Source organism: Bos indicus, chromosome 8 (genome assembly GCF_029378745.1).
Source record: "Bos indicus isolate NIAB-ARS_2022 breed Sahiwal x Tharparkar chromosome 8, NIAB-ARS_B.indTharparkar_mat_pri_1.0, whole genome shotgun sequence".
Taxonomy (NCBI): Eukaryota; Metazoa; Chordata; class Mammalia; order Artiodactyla; family Bovidae; genus Bos; species Bos indicus.
The window spans coordinates 76918667-76941409 of NC_091767.1; the positions used below are offsets into that span (position 1 = coordinate 76918667).

Genomic DNA, 22743 nt, shown 5'->3' on the forward strand with positions numbered 1-22743 from the left:
TCGCTAAGTCATGTCCAACTCTTCTGCAACCCCATAGACTGTAGCCTACCATGTTCCTCTGTCCATGGGATTCTTCCAGGCAAGCATACTGGAGTGGGTTGCCATTTCCTTCTCCAAGGGATCTTCCTGACCCAGGGATGGAACCCACATCTCCTGCATTGGCAGGCAGGTTCTTTGTCACTGAGTTACCAGGTAAGCCCAGAGGGAAAGACAGTCTTTGTTAAAAGTGGCATTTGTTTGCATAGAAAGAGGTCCTCCAAAGGGGGAATATTCCAGATATTTATATCAATACACATGATATAACTTTGGGTCTCAATTTCCTCAGCTGTAAATTGAGTAGATTGCATATATTCTTAAGATTTATTCACCCTTTAATATTCTCTGGTTCCACTGGATGCTAGACTATGAACACTTGGCTATGATGGTTTCTTTTTTAAATGACAAAGATTTTAAATTAGCCTCAAAGTTCACTCATTTCTCACTGTGAAAATCTAGAACGTTTCATGGCCTAAAGATTTGCTGGATTCATTCATCATTTATTAAGGTATTTCCATCAAGAATCCACAACATGCCACATGCAAAGTACTGTGCATACAGTATTACCAAAAGACATGATCTTAGCTCTCATAGAACTTACATTCTAGTAACACAATTAAGAACCTATAAATAATTTTAAATAAGTGCCAAAATTTCTTTAGTGAAGATGTAGTAGAGAGTAACTAATAAGTAACTTAGAACAGAATAGTGAAGAAAAGCCCCCTCGAAGGAGATGACATTTGAACTGAGACCTGAAGTATGAGAAGGAGTTATCTATTAAGAATTGAGGAAAGAGTATTGTAAGGAGAGAGAGCGTCAAGTGTGTCTTAGTCTATTTGGGCTGTTACGAGAAAAATATCATAGATTGGGTGACTTAACAATAGAAATTTATTTCTTATAGTACTAGAGACTAAGAAGTCCAAGATTAATGTGCTGGTAGATTCAGCATCTGGTGAAGACTTTCTGGGTCAAAGACAGCCTTCTCACTGTGTCCTACATGGCAGCACAGAGGGGAAGCAAACTCTCTTGTGACTCTTTAAAGGGCACTAATCCTATTCATGAGGGCTCCAACCTTATGACCTAATCACTACCCAAAGGTCCCACCCCCAAATACCATCACACTGGGGATTAGGTTTCAAAATATAAATCTGGCAGGATGGGAGAGACACAAGCTTTCGGTCCACGGTAAAGTGCAAAGGCCTGCCTGAAGTACCGAAGAGCTTAGTGTGTTCAGGCATCAAAAAAAAAAAAAAAGAAAAAGAAGCCAGTGTAGCTGGAGCATTATAGTCCAAGAAGATGGGAGTAGATGGAGGGCAGCCCATGCATACAGGATCTTACATGCCACAGAGGTAGGTTTGAATTTTATTTTCCAGGCAATGCACAGTCAATGAATGACTTTATGCAGAGTGACATGGCCTGATTTATATTTTTTTAAAAATTTGCCCTGGTTGTATGTAAATGAATAGTGTGGGTAATGAGCAAAAGCAAGAAGACCAATTAGAAGGATAACCCTAGCCCAACATAGAGATAACAATGACTTGGAACAGGATGTTGGCAATGGAGCTGGAGAGATACGAGCAAACCCGAGATACATTTGGAGGGAAACTTGAGAGGACTTCCTAAGGGATGGAATGACAGAGAGGGAAAGATCCAGTGATGATAGATTTTTGACTTAAGCAGCTGCATGGGGATATTAGTATCATTTATTAAGAGAGGAAAAGTTGGGAGGGGAGGGAATAAGATGAGTTTTGAGATGTCTCTTAAATATCCAAGTGAGGATAAAGCAGTTGGATATGTAATCTATATCAACCTGGGGGAAATCAGGTTTGGAAATATAAATTTGAGAGATTATCAACATATTGCTAGTATTTTAAGCATGGTAATGGGAGGCCTGGCGTGCTGCAACTCATGGGGTTGCAAAGAGTCAGACACGACTGAGCGACTGAACTGAAGTGAATGGATTAACTTGGGGCTTCCCAGGTGACTCAGTGGTAAAGAATCCACCTGCCAATGCAGGATACACAGGTTCAATCCCTGGGTCAGGAAGATCCCCTGGAGAAGGAAATGGCAACCCACTCCAGCATTCTTGCCTGGAATATCCCATGGACAGAGGAGCTTGGGGGGCTACAATCCATGGGCTCACAAAAGAGTTGGACACAATTTAATGACTAAACAACAGTGGATGAACTCACCTAGGGTGATAATGTAGAGTGAGAGAGGCAGACAGCCAGAACTAAGTCATGGAGCACTACAATATTTACAGGTCAGAAAGGAAGATCCTACAAAGGAGACCATAGGAGTAGCAAATAAAGTAGGAAGAAAATTAGGAGTTTGATGATGTAGAAGCTGATGTATTAATTTCCTAAGGCTGTCATAACAAGTTGCTACAAATTGGTGGCTTAAAGTAACATACATGTATTCTCTCACAGTTCTGGATGCTAGAAGTCTGAAATCAAAGTGTTGGTGGAGTCATGCTTCCATGGAGGCTCTTGGGAAGAATCTTTCTTTGCCTCTTCCAGCTTCTGGTGTTTTCCTGGCAATCCTTGGTGTTCCCTGGCTTATACCTGGCATCATCCCAATCTCTTGTCTCTATTGCCATGTGGCCTTCTTCCCTATATGTTCATTTCCCTCTGTTTTCTCTCATAAACGTATCAGTCATTGGATTTAGGGCCCACTCTAATCTAGTATGAGTCATCTTAATTTGATCACATCTGCAAAGATCCTTACTCCAAATAAGGCCACATTCACAAGTATTGGGGGTTACGACTTGAAAATATCTTTAGGAAGGACACAAGTCAACCTGCTACAGCATATTGTCAGTTTGTGATCAGCATCTATTCTCAAGCCCCTCTATGCTCAAATATGTTACTCAGAAGATGGAAACTAGAGATCATGTATTCAAGAGGCCCTTTCTACAAGGGTTCTGGGTATAATTTAGGTTCCTCCATTGTGAGACTCAGGCTTGCATGGAGGCTTGAAAAGCACAGACTATGTTTCCTACAATTGTGTTTGTTAGTGTATGATTCACATTTGGGCTATGAAACAGATGTAACTTTGGTAGGGATTTCCTGTAGCTTTGTGAGACCTGGGGTAGTAGCTTTCAGAACTGAAGGTATACCACTAGCTCCCTGAAGTCCACTCTTTAATCATTTCAATGATTTTCTAAGTACCCAATTCCTGTATTTCTTTCCATTTGAAATCCTAGAATGGTTTCTGTTTTCTCTGTTGATCTCTGATAAGTAGAAAGTGTTTCAATAAGAAAGGTTATCGGTACTAAAAACCCACTAAGCGGGTAATAAAAGGTAGTTAAAATGCCCATGGAGTTTGTATTCTTTAATTTCAATTTCCATTTGTTCACTGCTAGTACAAAGTACTAGCACTAGTACAAAATACTTTGTACTACAAAGTAGTACCATTTCTCTTTGTATCTTTTTAAGTACGTTTCTTATAGGAAGCATATAGCTGGATTTTGCCTTTTGAAAGAATTAAATATGATCCGTCTTTTCATTGTGGTATTTAGGTCATTTGCATGTGATTGCCTATATTGTTAGGTTTAAGTCTGCCATCTTTTTCTATTTTTTAAAAAAACTTTGTCCCATCTGTCCTTTGTTTCCTTTTTTGGCTTTATTTTGGATAAACTGAATATTTTTAGGATTTTATCTCTTGTGTTGATTGTATTAGCCACATCTTTTTTTGTTATTTTATTAGTTGCTTTGGGGATATAGTATTTATCACAGTTTATCTTCAAATGGTTTCATATGTTAATATAAAGTATAAGAAACTTATAAAAGTGTATTTCCATTTATCCATTGCTAACTTTTGTTGTCATACTTTTTAATAAGTTCCACAAATTACTTACTAATGTGATTTATAGAGATTTATATAAAAAAGAAAAAAATCAGATATATTTACCCATGGAGTTTATTACTCTATGCTTTTAATTCCTTTATATATATCCATATTTCTATTGGCTATCATTTTCTTTCTGCATAAAAGAACTTCCTTCAGCATTTCTTGTAGTATGTCTTCTAGTGATGAATTGTTTCACCCTTTTTCTCTCTGAAATGTCGTTTTTTCTTCAGTTTTAAAAGTAATTTTTGCTAAGTATAGAATTCTAGATTGACAATTCATTTTGTTCTTTCAGTTAAGATGTAGCTCTACTGTCTTCTTACGTCTTTTGTTTATAATGAGACATCTGCTTTCAACCTCATCTTATTTTCTCTGTAAGCAATGAGTCAGTTTTTTTTTCTGGCTGCTTATAAAATTTTCTGGCACTAGATTAGACTAACTTGAGTATGATGTGCTTTGGTGTAATTTCCTTCATTTTCTTAGGCTTGAGCTTTGTTGAGCTCTTAGATAAGTGAGTTTTAATTTTTTTAATTTTTGGAAAAATTATACTTATGGTATAAGCTTCAAAAGAGCTTTGGCTTACAAAGGTTAGGAAAAAATTGCTTGGGCAGCAAAGAATAAGAAAGTCACCTCCAAATTCTGAGATCCATGGGATGTGTAAGACGAAATATCTGCTATTCAACAAGATGTCAAGGGTTACCTGTGTTCTTGGGATATCCAAGCTTCAAGTAAGATGAGATTTGTGGTAGAGTGCGGCTTATGTATACTAAACTTATATCACAGTAAGTACTACAGCAGAAAAACGGGCTTGTACCAGCATTTGAAAGATAAAAATCATATTATGCCATAAATCTTCTTGCCCTATGTAGAAGTAGCCCTCTTTTTCAATGTTTCATTTATAAAACTGTCATGAATGTCATTCATGTAGAAATAAAGTGAAAGGTCAGCTAGTCCAAAGAATCAACAATTCAAAAAATTCTAAACAACAAAAACCCAGATATTAACTATCTGAATTTAAGAACCTTGCAATTTAACATCATCCTAAATTAGGGAAATGTTTTTTCCATATAGCACAGGTCAAGAAAGTGGTTTAAAAAGTACTATAGCCATAGTGTTACTGCAATTTCAAGACATTCATTGATTATTTATAAGTCAGCAGTTGATGACAAAATGGAAATTAAGGCTAAAGCAGTTTTAAGTATTGGAATATTGTTTCTTTTTGAACTGTGATACTGGAGAAGACTCAGGAGAGTCCCTTGGATAGCAAGATCAAACCAGTCAATCCTAAAGGAAATCAATGTTCATTGGAAGGACTGATGCTGAAGCTGAAACTCCAATATTTTGGCCACCTGATGCAAAGGGCTGATCCACTGGAAAAGACCCTGATGCTGGGAAAGATTGAGGGCAGGAGGAGAAGAGGGCAAGACAGGATGAGATGGTTGGATAGCATCATTGACTCTTAAGAATTTGAGTAAACTCCAGGAGATAGTGAAGGACAGGGAAGCCTGATGTACTGTAGTCTACAGGGCCACAAAGAGTAAGACTTGACTGAGAGACTGAACAATAACAGGTCCATCCATGTTGCTATAAATAGCATTACTTCATTTTTTATGGAAGAATAATAGTTCATACTGTATATATGTGTGTGTGTGTGTGTACACATCTTTATCCATTCATGTGAATGACACTTAAAAGTTGCTTCCATGTCTTGACTATTATGAATATCAGGGTGCATGTTCCTTTTCACATTAGAGTTTTCACCTTTTCGGAGTATGTCTCTAAGATTGAGATTGTTGGTCTATATAATAGCTCTATTTTTAGTTTTCTTGAGAAATCTCCATATTGTTCTCCATAATGGCCACACCAATTTACATTCCCACCAACAGTATAAGAGGGTTCCCTTTTCTCCATACCTTCTCCAGTATTTATTATTTGTTGACTTTTTTATGGTGGCCCTTTGTCACTGGTGTGAGGTGATACCTCATTGCAGTTTTGATTTTCAATTCTCTAATAATTAGTGATGTTGAACATCTGTTCATGTGCCTGGTGGCCATCTGTATGTCTTCTTTGGGAAAATGTATTTAGGTCTTCTGACCATTTTTGTTTGAGGTAGATGTCCTTTTCATTATAGGGGACTGGAATGCAAAAAAAAAAAAAAGAAGTCAAGAGATACCTGGAGTTACAGGCAAATTTCACCTTGTAATACAAAACAAAGTAGGTCAAAGGCTAAGAGTTTTGCCCAAGAAATGCACTGGTCATAGCAAACACCCTCTTCCATCAACACAAGAGAAGACTCTACATATGGACATCACCAGATGGTCAATACCAAAATCAGAGTGATTATATTCTTTGCAGCCAAAGATGGAGAAGCTCTATACAGTCAGCAAAAACAAGACTGGGAGCTGACTGTGGCTCAGATCATGAACTCCTTATTGCCAAATTCAGACTTAAATTGAAGAAAGTAGGGAAAACCACTAGACCATTCAGATGTGACCTAAATCAAATCCCTTACGATTATACAGCAGAAGTGACAAATAGATTCAAAGGATTAGATCTGATAGTGTGCCTGAAGAACTATGGATGCAAGTGTGTGACACTGTACAGGAGACCATCCATCAAGACCATCCCCAAGAAAAATGCAAAAAGGCAAAATGGCTGTTTGAGGAGGCCTTACAAATACCTGAGAAAAGAAAATGCAAAAGGCAAAGGAGAAAAGGAAAGATATACCCATTTGAACGGACACTTCCAAAGAACAGCAAAGGGAGATAAGAAAGCCTTTCTCAGTGATCAGTGCAAAGAAATAGAGGAAAACAACAGAATGGGAAAGACTAGAGATCTCTTTGAGAAAATCAGAGATACCAAGGGAACATTTCATGCAAAGATGGGCACAATAAAAAACAGAAATGGTATGGACCTAACAGACGCAGGAGATATTAAGACGACATGGCAAGAATACACAGAAGAACTATACAAAAAAGATCTTCATGACCCAGATGATCACGATGGTGTGATCACTCACCTAGAGCCAGACATCCTGGAATGTGAAGTCAAGTGGGCCTTACGAAGCATCACTACCAACAAAGCTAGTGGAGGTGATAGATTCCAGTTGAGCTATTTCAAATCCTAAGAGATGATGTTGTGAAAGTGCTGCACTCAATATGCCAGCAAATTTGGAAAACTCAGCAGTGGCCACGCGACTGGAAAAGGTCAGTGTTCATTCCAATCTCAAAGAAAGGCAATGCCAAAGAATGTTCAAACTACCACACAATTGCACTCATCTCACACGCTAGTAAAGTAATGCTCAAATTCTCCAAGCCAGGCTTCAGAAGTACATGAACCGTGAGCTTCCAGATGTTCAAGCTGGATTTAGAAAAAGCAGAGGAGCCAGTAATCAAACTGCCAACATCCGTTGGATCATCAAAAGAGCAAGAGAGTTTCAGAAAAACATCTACTTCACTTTAGTGACTATGCCAAAGCCTTTGACTGTGTGGATCACAATAAACTGTGGAAAATTCTTAAAGAGAAGGGAATACCAGACCATCTGACCTGCCTCCTGAGAAATCTGTACACAGGTCAAAAAGCAACAGTTAGAACTGGACATGGAACAACAGACTGGTTCCAAATCGGGAAAGGAGGATGTCAAGGCTGTATATTGTCACCCTCCTTATTTAACATATGCAGAGTACATTATGAGAAACGCTGGAATGGATGAAGCACAAGCTGGAATCAAGATTGCTGGGAGAAATATCAGTAACGTCAGATATGCAGATTACACCACCCTTAGGGCAGAAAGCGAAGAACTAAAGAGACTCTTAATGAAAATAAAGAGGAGAGTGAAAAAGTTGGCTTAAAGCTCAACATTCAGAAAACTAAGATCATGGCATCTGGTCCCATCACTTCATGGCAAATAGATGGGGAAACAATGGAAACAGTGACAAACTTTATTTTGGGGGGCTCCAAAATCACTGCAGATGGTGATTGAAGTCATGAAATTAAAAGACGCTTGCTCCTTGGAAGAAAAGTTACGACCAACCTAGACAGCATATTAAAAAGCAGAGACATTACTTTGCCAACAAAAGTCCATCTAGTCAAAGCTATGGTTTTTCCAGTAGTCATGTATAGATGTGAGAGTTGGACTATAAAGAAAGCTTGAGCACAGAGGAATTGATGCTTTTGAACTGTGTGTTGGAGAAGACTCTTGAGAGTCCCTTGGACTGCAAGGAGATCCAACCAGTCCATTCTAAAGGAAATCAGTCCTGAATATTCATTGGAAGGACTGATGCTAAAGCTGAAACTCCAATACTTTGGCCACCTGATGCAAAGAACTGACTCATTGGAAAAGACCCTGATGCTGGGAAAGATTGAAAGCGGGAGAAAGGGACGATAAAGGATGAGTTGGTTGGATGGCATCACTGACTCAGTGGACATGAGTTTGAGTAAGCTTCAGGAGTTGGTGATGGACAGGTAAGCCTGGAGTGCTGCAGTCCATGGGGTCACAAAAAGTCGGATACGACTGAGCAACTGAACTGATATGAGCTGTCCATATGTTTTTGAAATTAATCCTTTGTTGGCTGCATCATTCACAAATATTTTCTCCCAGTTCATAGGTTATCTTTTCATTTCCCTACTTTATTTTTTTTGCTGTACAAAAGCTTATGTTTGATTAGGTCTCATTTTTAATTTTTACTTCTATTTCTTTTGACTTGGGAGACTGTAGATACAACTTCTTGATAAAAGATAGAGCACAGACTTCATGGGCAAATTAGAGGAAGGGGCTGCTAAGAATATTTGTGTGTGATGATTACACACACACACACACACACACACACACTCTTCCCCTAAGTCTGTTTTTGTTCTGCTTTTTAGCCGAATAGTGAACATGACTGGCTGCAGTTCTCAAGTCATTGGAGAACTGACTCACCATAATATCCCATGGTAATATTGTTTGTTATCATATAGGCATAAAAGGCTGATACTATAACATTTAGAAATAAGCAGGAAAAAAACCTATTCTGACCAAACAATATTAACAAAAATCCCTTTTCTCTTACATAAGTCTAGATGTTAAATAGTATAAGTAGCACAATTCTTCATAGAAACCAAAGATGTCTCAATATCAGGCAACTAGACAACATTATGTTTGGTAACATTATAATCACCGGCTCAAAACGAACCACACTGTTAAAGAAGACTAACCTCAACTATATTTGTTGGCTATTTTTTTCTCCAGCAATACCTGCTTTAATGACAGGCCCTTACATGAGTTATTTAAAAATGTCAACTTACATACAGGTGGTCAATAAACACATGAGGAGATGCTTCAGTTCAGTTGCTCAGTCGTGTCCGACTCTTTGCAACCTGATGAATCGCAGCTTAACATTGCTCATTATTCAGTTCAGTTCAGTCACTCAGTCGACTCTTTACGACCCCTTGCATCACAGCACGCTAGGCCTCCCTGTCCATCACCAACTCTCGGAGTTTACTCAAACTCATGTCTATCGAGCTGGTGATGCCATCCAGCCATCTCATCCTCTGTCGTCCCCTTCTCCTCCTGCCCCCAATCCCTTCCAGCATCAGAGTCTCTTCCAATGAGTCAACTCTTTGCATGAGGTGGCCAAAGTGTTGGAGTTTAAGCTTTAGTATCAGTCCTTAGAGAAATGCAAATCAAACCTACAGTGAGGCATGACCTCACACCAATCAGAATGGCCATCATCAAAAAATATACAAATAATAAATGCTGGAGAGGATGCAGAGAGAAGGGAAACCTCCTGCACTGTTAGTGGGAATGTAAACTGATATAGCCATTATGGAAAACAGTATGGAGATTCCTTTAAAAACTAGGAATAAATCTACCATATGACCCAGCAATCCCACTACTCAGCACATACACTGAGAAAAACCACAATTCTGAAAGACACATGTACCCCAAAGTTCACTGCAGCAGTATTTACAATAGCCAGGACATGGAAGCAACCTAGATGCCATCAACAGATGAATGGATAAAGAAGTTGTGGTACATTTATACAATGGAATATTACTCAGCCATAAAAAGGAACGAATTTGAGTCAGTGGTAGTGAGGTAGATGAACCTAGAGCCTCTTCAACAGTGAAGTAAGTCAGAAAGAGAAAACAAGTATCGTGTATTAAGCCATATATATGCAGTCAAGAAAAATGTTACTGATGAACTAGTAGAGAAGGGACTTGTGAACACAGTAGGGAAGCTGAGGATGGGACAGATTGAGAAAGTAGCAATGACATATATACACTATCATGCGTAAAATAGCTACTGAGAAGTTGCTAAATAACACAGGGAGCCCAGCCTGGTGCTCTGTGATGACCTAGAGGGATGGGATGGGGGGAGTGGAGGCGGCTCAGGAGGGAAGGGATACATATAATCATGAGTGATTAGTGTTGTAGAGCAGCGTGCATGCTCAGCCCTGTCCGATTCCTTGCAGCCACATGGACTATAGGCCACCAGGCTCATCTGTCCATGGGATATTCCAGGAAAGAAGACTGGAGTGGGTTGCCATTTCCTTCTCCAGGGGATCTTCCTGACCCAGGGATTGAACCCACACTTCCCTAATATCTCACCTGGTAAGGAATCCACCCGCAATGCAAGAGACCCCGGTTTGATTCCTGGGTAGGAAAGATCCCCTGGAGGAGGGATAGGCTACGCACTCCAGTATTCTTGTACTTCCCTTGTGGCTCAGCTGGTAAAGAATCCGCCTGCAATGGGGGAGTTCAGTTCAGTTCAGTCGCTCAGTTGTGTCCAGCTCTTTGCAACCCCAAGAATCGCAGCACGCCAGGCCTCCCTGTCCATCACCAACTGCCAGAGTCTACCCAAACCCAAGTCCATTGAGTCGGTGATGCCATCCAACCATCTCATCCTCTGTCATCTCCTTCTCCTCCTGCCCTCAATCTTTCCTAGCATCAGGGTCTTTTCCAATGAGTCAGCTCTTCACATCAGGTAGCCAAAGTACTGGAGTTTCAGCTTCAACATCAGTCCTTCCAATGAACACCCAGGACTGATCTGCTTTAGGATGGACTGGCTGGATCTCCTTGCAGTCCAAGGGACTCTCAAGAGTCTTCTCTAACACCACAGTTCAAAAGCACTGGGGGAGACCTGGGTTCAATCCCTGGGTTGGGAAGATCCCCTGGAGAAGGGAAAGGCTATCGACTCCAGTATTCTGGCCTGGAGTATTCCATGGAGTCCATGGGGTGGGCAAAGAGTCAGACACAACTGAGCAACTTTCACACTTCACACTCCTGCATTAGCAGGCAGATACTGAGCAATTGGGGAAGCCCCACTGTACAGCAGAAACCAACACAAAATTGGAAAGAAATTTTTCACCAATTAAAAACAAATTTTTTTAAAGAACAAATTTTACTAACAAATTGGAAAAAGAAATTTTAAAAAATAGCAACTCTGTATCTGAAATCAACTTTTTGTACTATAAACAGTAATTATAAGTCCATTAAGGAAATAGAAAAAATAGAATTTTTATTTTTCCTTTTCCAGGGATATGATAAACCAGCTTATTTAGACAAACTTTTCTGTTTGAAAAGCTAAAAGGTTGACGGACTTCTTAAAAGCACTGAAGGCCAAACAAAGGAAGAGGTCAGGAAGTCAGTCACTGAAAGAAAATGAGAAAAATCATCCGAAATAAAGTTTGTCAGACTGGGATTTTTAAAAACAGCGTACTATGCTGTTTAGAAAACATCTATTTAAAAACTAATGTGGATATAATACTGGATGAAATACTTTTAAGGCAAAAAAACATATTAGTGACAGTCACTTTGTAAAAATAAAATCACCAAGAATAGAAAGCAATTTTAAATTTGTATGTACCTCAAAAGTAGAACTGACAAACATTTTTAAAAAGTAGACAAATCCACAATCACTGTTAGATTTCAGCATATGTGTCTCAATAACTGATAGAAAAAAGCACAGAGAATAATTAAGGATATAGAAGATTTGAAGAAAGTCAATCTAATTGTACATTGTAGAATACTGCACCCAACAACTGCATAATACATATCCTTTTTGAGCCCACAAATAACATATACTAGTTAGATGATATATTGGTGCGTGAAGCATATCTTAACAAATTTCAAAGTACTAAAATCAGATTATGTTTACTTATTCCATATATCATGTGCAGTTGTATGCTAATTGTATCTCAATAAAGTTATAAAAATTAATTTTATATAAAATTGTATAATCACTACGTATTACGTACAGTGAGGTATCAAGGAGAAAATTATGTCTTCCTTAACCAGTTCAGAGTAGGGAGCATACCATAATTTATACAATAAAATAATTCACATTTTAGTTTTTAATACGCATATCAAAAAACTAATTTTTGAATAGATGTCACTAATAAACTTCTAAAGTTCTGAAATTTTTTGAATGAGAAGTATAACAAGGGAAACATCAAGCTAGGAAAATCATCAAAAGGAAAGGAAATCATCAAGCAAGGAAAAATCATCAAAATTGATTACAATTTTACAAGTTTTGTTGCAGCCTCACAGTCATTTTGATTCACAAAGCCGCCTTCCCTGGTTCAGTTCTATTATAGTGAAGAGTCCTAGATTAAAAAACAAAACCTCCATGTCCAGGAGATGTTGTATATTAACACAATTCAGTTGAACATGTCAAAAAAATAAATGTTATTATAACCTACTTCCATAACAGGAAATTATTTAACACAAATCCAAGCAGTAGTATTTTTTCCTTTTTTTAATTATAAAAAAATGGTATGTTAGATAAAATTTAGGGGGAAAACCCATCCATACTTCTCCATATTCCCCCATCCCAACACAAGCAGTTTTATTTGGGAATTACTACTTTCTAATTTATCCATATACATATATATATTTTCACATTAGCTATAATGAGTGTACAAATTTTTATTTTGTCTTTGTACTTAAACTTTGTTCAAGATATTCAATGTTTTTACAGTTATTCAAATTATACCTTTTTAAAAGGCTACATAGTAATCCCATTGATGTGTTATCATTAATTTATATTAGGCACTGAAACTATGCATCTGGGTTACTCCATGGTTCCCTGTTATACTTACTGTTCTACCTGTATAGATCTTTTAAAGTTTATTCTTCTCTCAAACTGTTTTCTTAGGATCAATTATCCAATATTGGGAAGCAGTGGGTATAAACATTTTTCTGGCTCCTGAAACATATTACTATAGTGCTTTTCCAAAAGGCAGAAATCTAAGTACAAGGTTGCTAGTAGTACATATGGGCATCTACTTCATAAAAACCATACTCGAAGTGTTAACTTTAAGTAAATAACATTTTAAATTCAATTAAAAATTTACCCCAGGACAATCCCTCAGTAATTTACAGACTTTGGAGGATCGTTCACTTTCTGTCTGTTGCTTCAGGAATTATTTCTTCATTGAAGTTTACTAATGTCTGATCACAAAATCATTTTATATTTCTTTTTTAAGCCCTTGAGTTCTGCTTAACCATTCTTAAACTGTTATATGGAAAAGGCAATAACTCCATTAATAGAAACCAGCTTAATTTAGAATTAAACTATGAATCAAACAGTGTTGATAAGGAAACCAAATTACACAATGGCAAATAAATACCTAGAGCTTCCCAAGTGGCTTAGTGGTAAAGAATCTGCCTGCAATGCAAATTTATCTTATAAAATGTAATTATTGAATGTTTTTATCTTTTATTAAAAGTTACAAAAATAATGTTTATTGTAAAATAGTACAGAAGTATACACTATCACTTGTGATAAATTTAATGATGGAAACACTCCATAACTGATAGCAATCCTGCAAAAATTTTGCCAGAATGTTGTCTTAAAGACAAATTGCCGTGTACTTTATAAAATGTCCCACTCAAAACAACCAAAATGCATTTGTTTGACGTATGTATTGAGTTTCTCTGCTCAAGTGGTAGTTGGTATCCAAGTTGGATGCTACACAATTAGCATCACCTTGGGAGTTTAAGAAATATTTATTTCTGGACCCCACTTTTCACCGATTCTGATGAATTAGTATTGGATGAGGCACAGGTGTTGGTACTTTTTCTTTTATAAATCTCCCAGGTGATTTTAGGGCTTCTCTGGTGGCTCAGTGGTAAAGAATCCACCTGCAATGCAGGAGATGTGGGTTGTATCCTTGGGTTGGGAAGATCCCCTGGAGAAGGAGATGGCAACCCACTCCAGAATTCTTTCCTGGGAAAGCTCATGGACGGAGGAGCCTGGCAGGCTACAGGGTATGGGGATGCAAAAGAGTCAGACACAACTTAGCGACTAAACAACAACAACAACAAAGTAAATACTTAATTGATGAGCTCTGAAGCAAGCCCACTATTCCCCTGCTGCTGCTGCTGCTAAGTCGTGTCTGACTCTGTGCGACCCCACAGACGGCAGCCCACCAGGCTCCCCCGTCCCTGGGATTCTCCAGGCAAGAACACTGGAGTGGGTTGCCATTTCCTTCTCCAATGCATGAAAGTGAAAAGTGAAAGTGAAGTCGCTTAGTCGTGTCCAACTTGTAGCGACCCCATGGACTGCAGCTCACCAGGCTCCTCCGCCCATGGGATTTTCCAGGCAAGAGTACTGGACTGGGTTGCCATTGCCTTCTCTGACCATTCCCCTAGTCTCATTCTTTTCTTAACTGGCTCCTTTTGTTTCATGAACATATTGTCATAAAAGTCTACTCAGTCTTAAATTTAAACTGACCAACCCTCACTCAATTCTGTAGTCCCTTCAAAGCACCTTGGAGCCCCTGTCTTGTAACTGCCAAAAAGTGTTACAGTTTTTTCCCTCAATGCCTTGCTCTGTGCCACTGAAAAAGCTATTCTGAAGGTCATATTCTTTAGTTGTTAAATTGAATAGTTATCCTCAGTCATAACTTGAGACCTCTATGCAACATTCATTACCACATGTCCCACCCTTCTCACCTGTTTCCTTCCAGTCTGCTCTCAGCAGTATTTCTCTTCAAAACCTTCTTCCTTTGGGCGTATCAACTATTTATACAACTTAATTGTAGATGGATCCCAAATCTGTAACTCCAGCCTTCCTTCAAAGGACCAGATCTGTATTTCCAACTTCTTGGACTCTCTACTTTCAGATACTCTGTAGGCAAAGCCAGCTATCAGTGTACCCTACTAATGGCACTCGCACTCTTACTCTCATTTAGGCTTGAGGTCTTGTTTTCACCTCTGATGCCCTTGTTCTTTTCCTCTACCCCAGTTTGTTAGATTCCACCCTGAGAATGTTTTTTATCTCATTTTCTGAATCCCACCGCCACCTCCCTAGATCAGATCCTCTTTACCTCCTGTTTCTACTATTATAAAAGCTTCCTTGATATTTCCAAATTTATTCTTCAATAATTCCTATTACATCATTGCCTTTTCAATCTTCTTAAAGGACAACTTTGATTACATCACTTCGCTGTATATAAACTTTTAATGGTTTCCACATGCCTACCAAATTATGCATAGATTTCTTAATCTAAAATTTCAGATGAAGGGTAGCTATCCCCAAACAACCTTTCTGGCTATCTCATTACTTTCCTATGCTCCAGGGAAAATGAAGACACTCAATTTTCTCAACCCATGCCTTGCTATCTTTCTATTCCCTGAACACATACATTGCTTTTCCTTTACCCCACTTTTAAATTTTTCCTTTCTCATCAAACAACCTCTGCCCTTTAAAACTCTTTGGGAAAGCTACCTATTAACCAGTTAAAACATTATTGTTTTAATAAGAATATAAAATACACTGAACAAAGATACTCTCTTACTTCCATATAATTGTTATGCAATCTACTGTATTCTATCTTGAATTTTAGTTATTTATGTGCTATGCTTTTATTCATATTAGACAGAAAATAATTTGAAGGTAAAAATGACATCTTACACAGTTTTTACCCAATACTTTCACTAGCTGTTCTCAATTGATACCAAATTTCATGCTGCAATTTCATGCATATTTAGTATGAGCCAAGGCCATACAGCTATACAGGGACTTGAACACAGCTGTAGTTCATGAGTGTTGGCTATTACTAACACACTATAGAAAATGTAAAAGATCCCATAGAAGGTATCTAAAATATTTAAAATAATAACATGTATTTTCTTCTGTACCCCAATAACAATTTGAATATATCATTATTTACTGGAATATTTTATGAATATTTCTTCATATTTCTATTTTCTTCCAATTCATTGTGGACATATTTATATCTCTAGTACTTAGCACAGTGCCTAGCACATAATAAGCTATCAATAATTTCACTGAACATTCAGAAAATAGAAAAGAATCTGAGGAATGGTATTTAATTACACAGAATGCCTGATAAATCAAACAGAATAATTCATTAACCGATCACTGACTGTCTTTTCTATCTCTTACTAGATAAAGCTTTTTCTGTTGATACACTGGCCTGGAAGTAATAGATTATCCATAGGAGTGGATACATAAATCAAGGAAAAAAAATTCAGGGGGGAAAACAAAGTCATGAATGCAGTTCTCCTGAGAATAAATGAAATTTTCTACGTGCCCAGGTGATTTTAAACTATATACACACTAGTTGTCGTCTTTTAGTCGCCAAGTCATGTCCGACTCTTTGCAAATCCATGGATGGTAGCCAGGCTCCTCTGACCATGGAATCCAGGTAAGAATACTGGAGTGGGTTGCCATTTCTTTCTCCAGGGCATCTTCCCAACCCAGAGACTGAACCCACATCTCGCGTTGCAGGCAGATTCTTTACTGTTGAGCCACCAGTGAAGTCTGATATTCACACTAGTAGAAAACGGCATATTTATTGAAATATGTGCCAGGCACTGTGCTAGATGTTAGATAATGTGCCAAATGGATAGTGTACAGGTAGATAATCAAAAGCAGATGAGAATATGATGGGCACTGGTAATTCAATTATAATGGAAACTATTCAAGTTCTATTGAATAGCTTGTTTATATAAGTCAACATGAGAAATTTGATTTTATTCATCACTGGGTAGAAAAATATGGTATCATGGATTACCAAATATAATTAATTAATTAGGTTGTGATGGTACCTATTCTTAATCAAAGGTAAATTAGAGGGAAATTATCTTCGAAATCTTTACTACTTTACCAATTAATTAAATAAATAATTATTTAACATCTACTCTGTGCCACATTGAGAACAGTAAGTCACAGTTCTTTGCAAGGTTCATGTAACCTGATGGAAGAAGCCAGACATGTAAGTAATGATGACATAAAGTATTTTTCCTGAAGACTGTCATGAAGTGGAGTCTTTCTTATAATGCTGGTTTTGGAGGCCAGTACCAATATTTACATGTTTATCTTTGTTATAAAACAAAAAAACTCTCTATATTTTAATGAATCATATTTGTATTTCACTGACTACACTAAAAAAAAGTTCAATCCCATAAACTACTAATTGATTATACTAATGAAAAGTCTATCTTCACTCCCCCCCAATCAACACCCTTCCTATTCTCAGTGTGTCACATTTTGGTCCTCAAGTCAGACTATTCTTTACATAAATATTTCTGCCCAGATTTTGCTTCTTCTGCCTGGGATGCTTCTCAAAAAATTTACAGAAAAGGTATCCACCCTCCAAAAACCATCTCATGCAAGTTTTCTCAATTTCCAAACAATGTGAAATCACACTCTAATATGTATGGTAATTATTTTTGGTAATCATTCCTACCCCCATCTTCTGTTTTGCCTGAACATAGGCCATTTGGCAATATATTGTATGTCCTATTGGAGAAGGCAATGGCACCCCACTCCAGTACTCTTGCCTGGAAAATCCCATGGACAGAGGAGCCTGGTAGGCTGCAGTCCATGGGGTCGCTACGAGTTGGACATAACTGAGCGACTTCACTTTCACTTTTCACTTTCATGCATTGGAGAAGGAAATGGCAACCCACTCCAGTGTTCTTGCCTGGAGAATCCCAGGGACGGGAGAGCCTGGTGGGCTGCTGTCTATGGGGTCGCACAGAGTCGGACACGACTGAAGTGACTTAGCTTAGCTTAGCTTATAAGGTTCAGGATGGACAAAGTGCCAAGCAAATATTCAGTGAAATCCAAGTAACTGATTGTGCTATGAACAAAAACCACACTTTCACATTGTTTCTGAAATTTAAAAAACCAAACATATTAATGGAAGAGTAAATTTTATTGACTGATGAAAAACTAAAGTGATAAGAAGTATGAATAGTATACAATAATCAGTTTTTGCTGGAATTCTATTTTTATTATTTTCACTTTAAGCCAAAAGGACATAAAATTATAGACTGTTAGTGAGCTAATCATTTTAAATTTCAACAAAAACTGCATAGTTCAGCAGTTGCACAGCATTAAATATATACATTTTTGCAAAACCCTGAAAGTTTTCCTTTTGTGTTGACCTCAAAGGCTAATGGAATCACCTACACTGGTCGGATTCAGAGTTTCTTTTCCCTTTTCTGCCACCCTGCAAAGAGAAATAGGGTAAATTATTTAGAAAGTAACATTTTGGAGGGAATTTTCCTTTTAAGAATAAATGAGATCAAAGGCATTTTTGACTATGAAAAGAAAGGAACTTCTTTTTGAGTTTGTTGCAAATTTGAATTATCAGATATCAATGGTTAAAGTAGGTGGTAGAAAACAGCTATCTATTTGAATTAGTCTGGATTTACTATGATTACCAGTATCTTGTCTTTTAGAGTTCATCTGCACTGTCCAAGATCTTTTTAAAAAATAAAAATTTTGATCAATGCTAAAATAAACAACTTGCTCCACATGGTCAGCAAATTTGGGGAATTGCTTCTGGTAATCCAATTTCCAATCCAAGTGTTGTATAGTTCTGTTCATGTAAGACAGCATTAGAAATCTGATTTTGTTCATCAATGGCTTGAAAAGATATTACACTTTTCATATTGTTCAGTGACATATAAAAATCTATTTAATTTGCCCCAAATGAAACTCTATCAATGGTACTTAACTTGAGCCAAAGAAAGAGAAAGGTAGCTTAAAAGACAGAAAGTAATTTTTCATTAATTACTTTTAATGTAACATTTTCTGCCTTACTCTGATTCAAAAAGCAAATATTTATTTTAAAAATATGAAAAGCACAAAGGTACAAAAAAGAGAATTTAATCATCCATAACTATTCTACCCTCCATTTTAACCATAAATAATGCTTTGATGGGGGCTTCCCTGGTGGCTCAGTTGGTAAAGAATCTGCCTGAAGTGGGAGATCTGGGTTTGATCCCTGTGTTGGGAAGAACCCCTGGAGAAGGGAATGGCTACCCACTCTAGTATTCTTGCCTGGAGAATTCCATGGACAGAGGAGCCTGGCAGGCTACAGTCCATGGTCTCACAAAGAATCAGACATGACTGAGTGACTAACACTAATAGTAAAGGTATTTATAATAATTTAATAATTTTTCATTTTTATAAACTATGGCAAAGATACCTAAACTTAATCACTAGAATCACCTAAGTAGTAATATTTTAAAAATTCTGATGCCCAGACTTTGTCCCAACCTATTTATGATAATTAGGAGTGGGCTGAACAATCTGTAATTCAAAAAGTTCCCAAGAGATTCTGATGATCAGCCAAATTTGGGAATGATTTGCCTGTGAAAGTACATTTCTCAGAGTGGTGGTTATATGAGGGGCACAAGGAACCCAGACCCATTTAATAATGTTGGCAGCTTCTCTTGTTCCATCCTTTTTCTGCCTATAACTTCCCTCCCAGAGTTCAAAAACATATCTATACCAACCTTCTTTTAAAAAAAAAAATCAAATAAACAATTCTATTATTCACTCCTAAACAAATAAAAGTTTTGAAAAGATTTATCCACAGGAAAAAATCTGAAGAGATTATGTAAAACTTGAGATGTATAATGACAGGTATTAAGAACAAGATTTATTTCCTGACAGCAGGGAAATAAAAAATAAAGTTACTAAAAAACTTTCTACAAGGTAGATATTCACTATATATATTTACCAATGTTATACAGCTTAAAACTCTAACTTCACTTCTAAACAAGAGTTTTTTAAAAATAATAATAATTCAACAATCCTTTTCAGAGCTTCCCAGACAAAGGGAATCTTCCTTCCTGGACTGATGAGATGTCAAAAGCTGGAGCTAAACAACTTTTATGTTCTCTAGTCCACCAGTAGTGGCTTTCAAACTTTTTTGACTATGACTCCACACTAATTAACTCATTTTATATCATGACATAGACACACATACATATGTATACACAAATATATATATGTTTGTATATATTCACACATGTACACATATACTGAAAGAAAGCCATGACATTATTTATGGCTTCATCCAGAAAAAAATACTCAATGCCAGCTTGTAAATGCAGAAGAAACGATAGAATTAGAAAAATCACTCTTTTGCAACTACCAAAATAATAACTGTTATAAATATCATCAATGGATGCTAAAACCATTGAGTAAAAAGAAAAGAATATTCACACAATCTCAAACTATAATATCACATTTTATTGATTACAAAGGGGGAAGATATCTTTATCATAAGATATCTAAAAGATATTGCTGTACCCAAGTGGTCAAACTTACAATGTAACGGGATAAACATCATTATGTACCTTCCCTCAATAGGATGCACTGGCACATACACCACATCATCTATGTAGCACCAAAGACCATGTTGAACTACTTTAGATATTACTGTATATACCAATATCTAGAATTAACATTTTCTAATATGTAAACTAGATAACCAGTAATAACAAATTTGGTGAATAAATTATGGCCTAAGAATAAAATAGTACATTTATCCTCATATGTATATACCTATTCTAAATGTATTATTTGTGATGAAAACACTTATAAAAGCATACCTGATATTTGGCTAATTCTGCTTGTAACACTTTCACTTTAGATCTTTCTTGTTCTAATGCAGCATGAAGTGAAGTTACCTATAACCAAATATTCAATTAAAAGAGACTTTTTTGATCAATACTCTTTATTTCTTAACACTTACTCGCAATGATGATTTTTGATTACTAGATTAATGAGTATCAGAAGAGAACCTCTCTCCCCACATACAACTTCAATTAGGCATTTTGCTCAGCTGTATATTATAAAGACAGGCAGGACCAGTTCACTGTTCTAAGACAAGACCACAGGATAAGGATGGGAAGGGGAGAAAATCAAGTATATGAACACGGTAAATTCTACCTGCCCTTTCTATGTCTATATTCATAGTCCACATCAACTAAAATACAACCTTATCTTCCCCTATTCTTTAGGACACATACACCTCTCTTAGCACAGTAAACAGAATCTTCATTCATTTGTTACAGCATGGCACAGTGATAATGAAGTATGGTTTAAAACATTTTTTTGCAGTGCTGAAGGGCTGTATTTTTGTTTAGTCAAGTTTCCTAATTCAGGACAAAAGAATAAATAGTTTTCCTTACCTGTATTGTTAGCTCATTCTTGATACTTTGTGATTCATCAACTTGCAGAAGTATTTCTGCTTTATCTTTCACTGACAAAAAAGGAAAAACAGCAGTATAATCTTTCCAATCACTCAGATACTTTAATAATACTTTCGGTGAACCAAGATAGCAGCGCAGTCAGGCAAAGATTAAATTGTCCTCATACTTAATGACTGTATTCCTGAACCTATATATACCTCTTTATTTCCACTGGTAAATTCTGATCATTATTATCACCACAGCAGTTTTCATTGGAAAATTTACATTTTCTGTGGTGGTAAAATATTAATTGTGCAGATATGATAAAAGATTGATTTTTTCCATCTATACTAAAAGGATAAGGACGGAGTAAATAAAACATTTCACGTAGAGAAAAAAACTTTTAAATACCTAGACTAGTCAAACTTAAAAACAACATACTGTGTTTTTTGTTGTTGTTGTTAAAATTGTCAATTGTGCATACTCTAAGGCCCACAAAAATTATTTCCATCTGACTTTTCATACCATTAAAGTGAAGTGAGTAAAGTTGCTCAGTCGTGTCCAACTCTTTGTGACCCCGTGGACTGTAGGCTACCAGGCTCCTCCGTCCATGGGATTCTCCAGGCAAGAATACTGGAGTGGATTGCCATTTCCTTCTCCAGGGGGATCTTCCTAACCCAAAGACTGAACCCGGGCCTCCCGCATTGCAGGCACTTTAACCTCTGAGCCACCACCCAATTCATACCATTAAAGCACTATCAAATAAATGTAGCTCATATGAGCACAGTCAATCATGTAATATCTATAGTTTCAGAACTATTCACTTGTCTAAAGGTTTTTCCCTCTTTAGGAAAGCAAGAAATCTCTATCACCACAGCTCTTCCAATGTAACACTGTCATTCAAATTTTTCCCAGTTTGATATGCACTAAGGTGAGATGCTGTGTTAAGAAACAAATCACAGTCTCTCAAAACTCAAACTGGGAACTTTTACAAATTACACTTTCTACTCCTTCATCCTCAGAATTAAGCATACTCATTGAGAAATAAGTGATTTTTAACAATCATGTCATATATTAACTACCGTTTTTCTGTAATGCTGTTTTGTGTTTCAAAGAGACTGATACATCAGAGAACAACATGAACTGTATACTTGTTTTAAGCACAATTCCATGAACACAGAAAACTGCAGCCATGCACACACCTGAAATTAACTACCAGCTATTTCAGTTCACTATGTCAAGAACCACACCTACTTTCCATCATTCCATCACTTAATAGTAACAAACACAAGCTGCAACCCTTCTGAAACCAACTTCTACAGCAAACTTTAGGGTGTCTTCAAAGTAAAGTGCCATATTTATTATAGTATTTATGTGTTTAACCATTTTAACATGAATAAAACTGTT

General features: G+C 37.0%; 1 protein-coding gene across 5 annotated transcripts in view; it reads right to left on the minus strand.

The window, feature by feature from the left end:
• Nucleotides 1-18040: 18040 nt before the first annotated feature.
• Nucleotides 18041-22743, minus strand: part of GKAP1 (G kinase anchoring protein 1) — a 92034-nt gene continuing 87331 nt past the window's right edge. For 4 of the 5 annotated variants that reach the window (XM_070795036.1, XM_019966471.2, XM_019966469.2 and 1 more), the window contains 3 exons: nt 21337-21407; nt 20755-20832; nt 18041-18356 (listed from right to left, as the gene is read on the minus strand). In XM_070795036.1, coding sequence (XP_070651137.1) covers nt 18309-18356; nt 20755-20832; nt 21337-21407 — 197 coding nt within the window. In that variant the 3' untranslated portion in view covers nt 18041-18308. The remainder of the gene's footprint in view (nt 18357-20754; nt 20833-21336; nt 21408-22743) is intronic. The other variant, XM_019966470.2, reaches the window with a different exon arrangement.